General features: G+C 42.1%; 1 protein-coding gene across 7 annotated transcripts in view; it reads right to left on the bottom strand.

Annotated features, from left to right (window-relative positions):
• Positions 1 to 1,147: 1,147 nt before the first annotated feature.
• Positions 1,148 to 11,073, bottom strand: part of LOC147461084 (F-box protein At5g39450-like) — a 163,579-nt gene continuing 153,653 nt past the window's right edge. For all 7 annotated transcript variants that reach the window (XM_086508716.1, XM_086508715.1, XM_086508717.1 and 4 more), the window contains 3 exons: positions 1,851 to 2,045; positions 1,585 to 1,723; positions 1,148 to 1,510 (listed from right to left, as the gene is read on the bottom strand). In XM_086508716.1, coding sequence (XP_086364842.1) covers positions 1,321 to 1,510; positions 1,585 to 1,723; positions 1,851 to 2,045 — 524 coding nt within the window. In that variant the 3' untranslated portion in view covers positions 1,148 to 1,320. The remainder of the gene's footprint in view (positions 1,511 to 1,584; positions 1,724 to 1,850; positions 2,046 to 11,073) is intronic.

Here is an 11,073-nt window from a genome sequence, read left to right as displayed (position 1 = left end):
TGTGTGTTTGCTAATACAACTTGAACAGATACATGGATGAATCTAGGTAAAGTCAAAATTCACCTATAACGAAATTGCAAGTTATTAGTATAATGATGAATTCACCATGCACAATATTAACCACATACTATGAAAACCCCACCCACTTCATCAATGCCTAATAGTGAGCGTACAGCTTGTTAGGGCCCAATATTGAGTGTAGAACTAGGTAGGATAAGTGTACCAACAAAAAGATGGGCCCCTCTTTAGGACCCGTCCTACCCCCTAAATTTATATATTAGAAAGCTCTAGTTTTGGCACAACAACGTGCTCCGGTAGTGTGGTTTACAAGAGCTGACGTGAAATCCTACTCATCTAATGGAGTGTTCTAAATACCCCTCCACCTTGCTTTATGTAAGGTACCTATTTTTATTGCACGAAAGTGCAAAAAAATGCCATCATGCTCTACCGTTCCTGGGTTGTTCGCCATGACAGTTTTTGCGATGAGTACCTCATGTGTAGGGTGGTTGTTTATAGGCTTGGGAATTTTGTGCCGAATTTGGTCGTCTCTAATATGGTCCCTTTACCATATCACCACGATCCAATTTGATGCAGCTTAATGAGAGGAATGTTCAGCTGATGTAATGAGCATTAGCTAAACATTCATGTGACACAATGCTTGCTTGCAATTCTAATGAGAAACAACAGCCTGCTAAGTGTTGCCTAGGAGGGAGGGAGGGACGCGCGCGCGTGTGAATGTGTGTGTGTGTGAGAGAGAGAGAGAGAGAGAGAGAGAGAGAGAGAAGAAGAGAATTGTAACGTCATAGGAAACTATCCCAAGAGACCTCAAAGATCTATCCGATGAGAGTTGAACTCAAGATCTGTTATTCAAGGAGGAGAGAGACCGACCTTTTAGGGAAAGGAAGAAACAGAGACCTTTGGGGGACAAGAAGAAAGAGAGAAGCAAACTGCCTATTGAGACGCATTGCATAGGCCTTGGCTGTGTGGGCCAAAGACCCACTCCACAAAAAAGGTGAGAGAGAGAGAGAGAAGAAGAGAATTTTTAACGTCGTGGGAAACTATCCCAAGAGAGATTTTGGGGAAAAGTAGTGAAATGACTGGCCTAGGCTAGGCAGGTCAAAACCCACTCCACAAAAAGCTCCAACTCTAACACTCCCAAAAGACCCTCTGAATATATGCAGCAGAAACCATTATATACATTGTTTGCTCTAAGTGACATTTACTATACAATCACCCAGACGCAGATACTGCACATCTAAAGAGTCAAAAGACCTTGTTTCATCTGGACTCCAACTACGGAAAAGAAACCCACCCTTGCAACTAGAGAATCAAACCCGAGTGCTTTTGAGATTGGTACAAATCTTCCAAGCAAAGCTTCTCAAAAGGGACCACAAAGTTTACATCCTCCCAAAGAAAAGCTATTTGATTGCTACTGCTCACAAGTAGATGGCCAGGCACCCACAGTGGATTTCGGAAATTATGACCTGCTATTCGTCCATAGCCTTCATACCTGCAGAGATGCATGCAGCGGGCGCATTGAGTGTTGAAAAATTGTTCAAACAAATTTTAAGTAAAGTTGCTCACATCTTCACAATATGAAAAGGCTCAGAGCTGCTCCTCATTTGTAGATCAACTATCTGCTGCAACTCGACAGGCACTTCGCACGTCTCAAAATACGTGTTCGCTCGAAAGGAAACCTCGCCACAAGGCACATTCGGATCACCTACATTAACAATAATGAAAGCACAAGATTGCAACATGATACAACAGGCAAGTCTTCTATTCTTTGAGTGTGCCCCTCCCTCTACAAAATAATAAAGGTCCAGCCAACATAGCTCAAATTATCACACCTAACACTTTGGTTCCAAAGATCCCCTCCTCGTCTCTTCGTGTAACATGAATAATTTCAGCACCATGTGGACCGTAAACTCCCATCCACAGACCGACAAGATCAGTTTCTGATGTTGCCTCTGCAACGGTGAGCCTCGCATACGATCGTCTTACGATCCGCCTTTGTTCCATGCTACTACCTTCATTAGATTGTCCTGAAACAGAGAACAAGAATTATCAAATTCGCTCTCTTCACCTTGCACCTCCCCGTGCGAGTGTAAGTGCATGCATGCACACACGTGTTCTTGAGAGAGAAACTAAATGTACTAAATTGACCTAATGAAAAGGTTACAACCACCATAGGTGTGATACACTTGGCTATAACATAAATGAATAAAGGATGGCCTAAAATGATTTTGATATTCAAAGAAACACCAACAAATTGATAGAGCATGCCAGTCCCTCCACAAAAATCCATTGATCCATCTATGCTCTCATTGAATAAGAATCTCTTGTAAGGTTTCACCAAAGTTTTGTAAAGATACGAAATGCATTAATACAGGAGCCTAAAATCTCTGATCCAGGAACATGACTCTCAAAAGTGGTCGAAATCCCTCCCAGCATAAGCAGTTGAAGCATCCTCTCACCTGACAATAAGTAGGAAATAGCGGATGATATGCTCCCCACTCTCTCATACACTAAGAAGAAGACAAAGGTTTTTCTAGATAGGAAATTTGGACAGCCAGCAAAGTCTGCAAAGTAGAAGCTTGGATGGTTCATGTGGAGAGGCGAGGCACCAATATGCACAACATCCTACTAGGTAGGAAGACAGCGAAGAAACGTCTAAAAAAAAGTAGAAGACAGGAAAGAAACCTATGATCAATGCTAGGCTTGTTTCTGACATTCATGGGATTCATCAGGAGAATGTGTCTTCAGAGCTCTACAGAGCATGGGAAAAGGCCAGAGATGGTGGAAACTCTTATTTTCTTTGACAATGGAGCCAAGGCTAACTCTCTGATACACAAAAAGAAGAACGGTTTTTTAGAGAGGAAATTTGGGCAGCCTGCAAAGTCTGCAAAGCTGAAGCTTGAATGGTTCAAGCAAGAAAATATTTCTCATGTGGAGAGGCATGGCACAATTATGCACAATATCATCCAGGGAGAAAGACGAGGAAAACGTCAAAAGCTATAGACAGTAAAAGTAGAGGAAAAGAATGAACCTAAGACTGATGCTAGGCTTATTTATGACATTCTTGGGCTTCATCAGGAGAATGTGTCCTCAAAGCCTTGTAAAGAATGGGAAAAGGTCAGAGATAGCAGAGACTTATTTTCTTTGGCAATGGAGCTAAGGCTAACTTCATTTCACTAGAGGTTGTAGCAACGCCTTGTAGGGAAGACTAAGAGATGGATCCACAGAAGGATGCCACTTTGGTGGCACTACCCCCTTTAATAGACAAACTTAGTCCATAGCAGCTATAATACTCGTACTTTATTTAGAATATGGGATGCCCCTAATTGAAACATAAAGTACGTCTCATAGCGTTTTCTATTCTAGCGTTTTTTTGCTCAAAACATATTCTATTCTAATGTCTTTTGCTAGTTGATCAAGTGTGTTCAGAGCTTTATGGTGCTTGCTTACGTATGCTATGATTAAACATTGAAGAGTCATTGAGGAGGTGCATGACCCGCTTCATTTGTCCTTATTAGGGTTTCATATCTTGAAAAGTAGACGTATTTTATTTTTTATTCTCAAAAATACGTCTAGTATGCGTATTGTACACCGCGTACTAAACGTCCCGTACCGTACGGTTCAATGGACGAGGATTTCTATATCATGCCTCTTGAAGGGGTGCGATGTCTTCCTAGGAATGTCATGACACTCCACCTAAAAAGCTCCTTTCATAGAACAAGGGCAAGGATCTTGTGCTTGTTGTAGAGTTGAAAGGGAGTCAATTCATGTTGTATCCGGTTCTGCAGTTTCCAAATTAATGTAAACATATATTTCTGGTCACTTGACCCTTGCGCTCACAAACTGTTTTACAATGGCACACTAGCCTCTTCCTTATAGGCACTTGGCCTAGAGAAAAGCAACTTTCAAAATCTGCTTTCGATAATTGCCCAAGAGTCCATTGCTAGAAACTACCACTATCACAAAAGTGATGATGTGGCATGTCCATCGAAGAGGACCAGTTCTCGCCCCTAAGAATTGATGACATGGCACACTATGGAATCTCGGAAATTGCAATGGATCTTTCAAGACCTAGAAATTGCGACGGATTTTTAGGGACCCGAAATCGTGGCGGTTTTGAAGGATGTTGGCATGGCAACCTACTCATAGGAAAAAGTGATTTTCAACGCTAGCTTTTGTATCTTATGCTTTTCACGGCCTAGGTCCTTCAAATAAGTGCCTTGGGGGAGCTCTCTAGGAGATCTAGCACATGCAGATTGCGAAGCGACTCTCCCCGGTAGTTGTACCTTTGTCAACAGTAATATAAAAGAAATATCAAAGGGACACCAGGGTTTTGGGGCCAATGCATTTGGGAGTGGAACTCCACCACTTTGCGTCTATCGCGTGGATTCTCTCTCTCTATTTCAAGTTGTGTTGAAGTGCTAAAGTTTGTTCTAGCTGTGTTCTTTTCAATTGCCACGTGGTGCCCTAAACGACTACAGTGGTATCGGAGCATCACAAGGTTGTAAGGTACGTAGTATTCGGTACGTGTTAGGTATGTACTGTACGTTGTACCGTATGGATTGGGCCATAAGGTACGTAAAATTCGTAGTATATTTTTTAAAAGCTAAAAATACAAAGAATTTCAAATTTATATACAACCTATCTAGTTTAAAAACACTGCACAATACTTAAACATAGCCACAACTTTCAAAAAACACTTAAAATCACCCCACAAGTTAAGTAACCGCTAGATAACTCTGCAACACAATTAACGCACACTTCGAGGTCAGGGCTCTAGAGTGCCTCCTTGCAGACTCCAAACACAAAGGGAGGGAGGGAGGGAGGGAGGGAGGGAGAAAGAACCTTATCGGTGGCGGCAAATCCTTCCTTGGTCTCTGTGTAGACACTGTGCAAAGACTCTGTTCTACTCTCTGATTCTCTTTTGTGATAATAACCAGTATAGGATAGGTGGACTTATTAAAGGCCTCGCCCACCTAATCCGACCACGGGGAATAGGCACCGTCGGTGAATTTTTTTTTTTTCAGAGGTTTTTTTTTGCAGAGGCCTTTTTTTTTTTTTTTGGGGTACAGAATCGTACGGTACGTACGGATATCGTACGGACGTACGGTACGGTACGGAACCATACCGTACGTACATACGGAAACAACCTTGGAGCATCATTTGTTTGTCGTTCTGGTAAAGCAAACCAGCTCTATGCATTGACACAAATGGATTTTGATTTTGACAATTTCAAAAAAATTGGGTTTTCAACAACAAATTAGGGTTCTGTAGCATATGTCAAAATTATGTTTTGGATGCTCTTTCGCAGACAATAGGTAGCAACTGAAGATTGATTTACCAACATGGGAGATGGAGATCCAGCGAGAAGAACCACTTATTTGAAATTCTGATTCAGATGTTGAATGCTTTTTGAGAATACTATTTGGGAATTGTTTGCACTAGATTAAATCTTGTTTGAACCTCTTTACCTTGTCCTGGCGCCAATTGAATTTATTCAATTCTCATTACAATTCTCTTTGATAACCTATGAATGACGTAGACTACGGTTTGCGAGCATTTAGTTGTACTTCATTGTGTCTAGATGTCTTTTATGTTCAGTGATTGCATGTGTGTATCTGTGTCGAGTGTATAGCATTTTGTGAAGTATATGAATCTCGTGCATCATTTTTTTCAATTTGGATGAGATAGAATGGGTATGTGGTCTTAGTACATCGAGATACACCTGAAAGATTAGCACGATTTGGGTGTGATGGCTGATATTGCTACGTCGAAATATCAAGAGTTCTCATGCAGATGAGATGACTAGATAGAAATTTGATTGTGGAACTGTATGATGTAATGCATGCTAAAGAATGTGTTGTCTTGGTCATTGGCATGTATGCATGAAGGCAGTGTCTATTAAAGAATCAAATTAGTTTTGCACATGTAATCGCACGTGATTACTCTTCCTTAAGAGGAGGCCATGTCACAAAAGTGATGATGTGGCATGTCCATTGAAGAGGACCAAATCTAGCGCCCAAAAAGTGATGAGGGGGCACACTGTATGGAATCCCAAAAATCACAACAGATTTTTAGGGGAGGAATTGTGATGGATATTTAGGAGAGGGAAAACCATGGTAGATTTTTAGGGATGCTGCCGTAGTAGCCTACTCGCACAAGGAAAAGTGATTTCAACCCTAACTTTTGTATTTGATGCTTCTCAGAGCCTTGGGCCTTGTGGGAGCTCTCTAGAAGATCTCGCATATGCAGATTGTAGAGCGACTCTCCCCAGCAGTTGTACCTTTTTCAAGACCAATATAAAAAAACATCAAAAGGGGCACTAGGGAAGAGTTGCTTTCCTTTGTGGATTGATCATGTCCTTAGGGCATGGCACTTCCCTAAACACTATGTGCTAGCTCTCATTCACTGCATCACTCCTGGGGGGATTTGTTACCATATATGTGGTAGCGATTTGTGTGGACACACTTAGGACTACCAAGGCACTTTATTCCCTCGATAACAGGTTTTTCCCCCGTGCATTGCAATTTTATCTTTGTATTTGCGTACTAAGCACTATACTCTATGTTGTGTGCCTTGGGCTTCTTCATCTTCTCCAAGCTCCAACACCCTTGCAACCTAATTCCAACAATTAACGAGGCATGGAAAGCTCGGAATCTCCTTCAAAACATCGTTCTTTCTTTCTCTTTTGTTGTTTCTCTAAAATCTGTAGCTTTTATCAACTTCAAATTGAAGATTTACAAGTGAATTGCGGAATTTGTGTAACACCAAGGTTTTTTTTCCTTGAAACATACCTTTCAAGTTGATCTTCCTCATGGAATGACCATTACTAACCTTGACGTCTATGCTACATCAAATTTTATCTACACTCACGGCAAGTTTTGCAACTCGACAATGGGAGCGTCTACGGAGAGATAGACAATACGTTATTAGTTTCTAAAGGTTCATCGTCTACATCCAAATCTCCATGTGTATGTGTTTGCTTGAACCGCACAACTAAATTACGGAGCAGGGCACGACTTCCATTCTTGGGAGACACTATGCAGACTCTCCACCAAACTTTTGTATAGACTTCGTTAGCCCACTCTGTTGCGTGGGTGCTATTGAGCTTCAAAAAGGACTGCAATGTTTGCTTCTTTGGGCCACTTCAGCTCCATGTCTTCAACTTTGTCTACAATCTTAGATTCATACTCTTCAAGAATATCCTCTGGGGAATCTCCCTGAAACAAATTCAACCACAATTTTATCGACACATCTTTGACTTTTTGGATGACTCGAAAAGGACTATGCTTCCTATGATACTATGGATGGGATCCACATGAATATGTGACGGAGTACCAAACCTTTCAACGAGTATATGCCAAAAATGTGATCTAAACTCGACTTTTCTACCTAGCTGTTGACTCTGGCAAACCATAAAGAGGATACCAATCCTTGATGGACAATCGTGCTAATGCTTTTGCCACGACTGTGTCATGCCAAGGAATGAGCATGCAAAATTTATTGACATGATCTACAATGATGAAAGCTGTGTCTTCCTTGAATGCAAACTTTCTACCTTTCCTAGTGTGCGGTTCATGCTTCTATGCTCATCCGTGAGTGAATCATGTGCATCATGCAATATGGATTTCCTATGAGAAGGTAACGCACAAATACGCTAACAAAAAGACAAGAAATTGTCACAAATGAGAGACTTGAGAAATGCTGTCACAAATTGATGACGAGGCAATGCCCAGACACAGCAGTGATGATGGGGCTGACTCGCTGACGTGGCAGCTGTACGGAATCCCGCAAATCACTACTGACGTGGCAAAATGTACGGAACTTCGTGTTTTACGTTGGCTGCTGACGTGGCCTGGCTGTACGGATTTCCACAAATTACGCTGGTGCTTTTGGCTGATAGCTTTTGGGCTAGTTGTTTTTAGAACTCATTGCTTTTGAGTTTAATGCTTTTGGGGTTCTGCTTTTAGCATCCCTTGTAATCTTTATACAAGTAACCCAAGGGGACTCACTTCTTAGAGCATTTGGACGCAGAGTCTGAGAGCGAGCACCCTTGGGTGGTTGTACTTTGCTCAAAGATTAATATAAAAGAAATACCGAGAGGGGCGCCAGTCTTTGGGGCCAATCTCTCTTGGCATGGAACTACATCGGGCCGTGTCGTCTCGAATTGAACTGTGAATTAAAGTTTTGAAGTGACTAAAGTGAATCTATCTCTCGTATCGCGACAGAATCTTGACTTGGGGTGTGTAAGTTTGTTATAGTGGCATCAGAGCACGGCCGATTTCTCTCCTACCGGAAAATCCGATCCCTTTTCTCACGACACTTATGGATTCCGAAAAGAATCAATCGACCTCTTCTGCAACCGCTGAGGCGGAAGGAGACAACGCATAAAATTCAAACGACTTAACAAAAGACGAGTACGGGCCACCTTGGCCTACACAGTATGAACTTCTAGAGATGCAACGTCGACAACAAGTTGACGAGTGCACAAAGCAGATGCTTCAGTTCGCTAAAGATCCTCAGTGTGCTAAATTTTTGACCCAGTAGTCCATAGCTGAAGTGCATACTCAGTGGTAGAAAGCCACTGAACCACCAATCAAACCGGCAATCAAGAAACCTCCTTCTCCGAGGATGTTTACTGAACAAGCACTTCAGGAGGTGGTTCAGACCCAGATCAGTCAGCTTTTGGACACGAAAAATAAATCGAAAAAGCAATTGAAGAAAAGCAAGAAGGGGACTGACTACCCCAGTTACCTGGGCCGTCAATCTTCTTTTGCATCTGCAAGAAAGCAGAAGAAGCATGTGCGTTTTGAAGGACTATCGAGTTCTTCCTCTTCTTCTGACAGTTCTTCTAGCTCTTCCGACTCGAGTGAGGAAGACAGAAAGGGCAAGAAGCGAAACAAAAAGCAAAACTTGGAAAGAACAAGAAAAAGGCAAAGAAGCTCAGATTCCAACCAGCTTCTGATAGCTCTACGGAGGAGTCAGACAGTTCGGACTCCGACGATCACATCTTTTATGCGAAGAAGAAGAACTTTTACAGAGCCAACCAATACGATTTCCTCGAAGATAAAAGCAAGAAAGCAAAGGAATTTCAAGAGGGTGGACAGTCCATCAAATTTGAATCCTTTTTTGGATTCCGAGATGCTCCGAGGGCTTTGGCCTTCATTCAGCAGTTTGACATAGCCTTCTCTAGAGGGGATTACTCAGAGCACTCCAAGATCAGGACAGCTGCATCATTTTTGAAAGGAAATGCTCGAACATGGTGGTTCACTCTTCTTACGAGAAAAGAAGCCCCAGTCAAGTGGTTGAAATTTAAACGGCTCTTTATTTCTTCTTGGTTGACCCGGGAGTACGAACGAGATGTAAGAACCACTTGGAACCATCTTCGGATGACCAAGGGAGATTCTTTGGGCACATATTGCGAGAGGTTTATGCCTACTCAATTTTGCAATGAGTATGGTTATGACATAAGTCCCATACAAATGATCTCAACCATTCACATTGAGGATGAAGATCACGAAACCAAGGGCTTACTGAAAGCTCAACAAGTCTTTTCAGACCTCTATTATGATGCTACTGATGAGTTTGAAGAACATTCAGCTACATCTGATGATTCTGGGTCAAAAAAAGAACATGTTGGAGCACAACAGCTCCTAAAAGGAGAAGAGGAAAAGTTTTTTGATTTTACAAACCAGAAATGGGATTCTTTTCTATAGACCTCTTCGTTTTCAGATCACCTTTAAAGAACAGATTGAGCGGTTTTGTTGCGGACTCCCTACAGAGATCCGAGATTATGCCTTGAACAAAAGTTTGACTCTATTCAAGAACTAACGGGTCATGCGAAACGGGGATTCTTGATACATTTGGGGAATTTGACCTACCCCACTCATGAAATCTTGAATCAGAGGACAGACAAACTTCGAACAATGAATAGAAAGAAAAAGAATCCCCAAGAAAAGAAAGATACACGATCCCGACTGACTCCTAGAGAAAGGGCTAACTATCTCAAAGAGGGGAAGTGTTTTGGTTGCAGGGAACAAGGGCACATCTCCACAAAGTGCCCCAAAAGGTACAATAAGGACAGACCGAAGACAAGCCAAAGAGTTCTAGAGCAGCAGAGGAATGTGGCAATAAAGGCAAGATGAAAGCAGGACTAGTACTGGATTGCATTGGAACCGACCCAAGCCAGATAGATGAAAGTATAGAACTTTGCCGAGCTTGGGGCAAAGTGAAAGATCAAGAAGCCCTTACCTTTTTTGATGGAGGAGCCAAGGCCAACTTCATTTCACCTGAATTGGCGGCGGGGCTCGAGATTACGCCCGACAAGATGGTGCCACCAACAGAGGCAGTTCTACAGCGCCCGGACAGGATGTAGCCATTACGCATGTCATTGGCAAACTTCGTTTGCATTGTCAGGGGTATTTAGGGCACAAGGATTTTTACATCATGCCTTTGGAAGGGTGTGACGTCCTCCTAGGAATCCCTTGGTACCATAAGAACAACGTTGTGGTCAACTATCGGGCCAAGAAAGGGACTTTGACAAATGAAAAGGGCAGAAAAATTGTACTAGATGTAAAATTGAAGGGTGAGTCCATCCCTATTGTATCGGTTTCGGCCATTTCAAAATTAATGAAATCCAGTCTTTTTGTTTACTCGATCTATTTGAAAGAATTGGATGATGAACATCGAACGAACATATCTGAACTAAACAAAGAATGCCAAGATTTTATCCACACACATGCTGATTGTTTCTCTGAAGGCCTGCCAGGCGCGTTACCCCCATCTTGTCTTGAAGACCATACTATTGATTTGATTCCTAGAAGCACACAACCGAACCGGCCACCTTACCGTGTTAGCCGAGCCCAGAATGAAGAAATCATGAACCAAGTGAAAGACCACCTTGAAAAGACTCTAATATAACCGAGTACTTCACCCAACTATGCTCCAGTTTTGTTGGTACTAAAGAAAGACAGATCTTGGAGATGTGCATTGATTATAGAGCTCTCAATAAAATCACTATCAAGAACAATTTTATGATTCCAAGGATCGATGGTA

This window comes from Adiantum capillus-veneris, chromosome 3 (assembly GCF_014529385.1).
Source record: "Adiantum capillus-veneris isolate H3 chromosome 3, ASM1452938v2, whole genome shotgun sequence".
Lineage (NCBI taxonomy): Eukaryota > Viridiplantae > Streptophyta > Polypodiopsida > Polypodiales > Pteridaceae > Adiantum > Adiantum capillus-veneris.
This window is presented reverse-complemented; position numbering and strand designations above follow the sequence as displayed.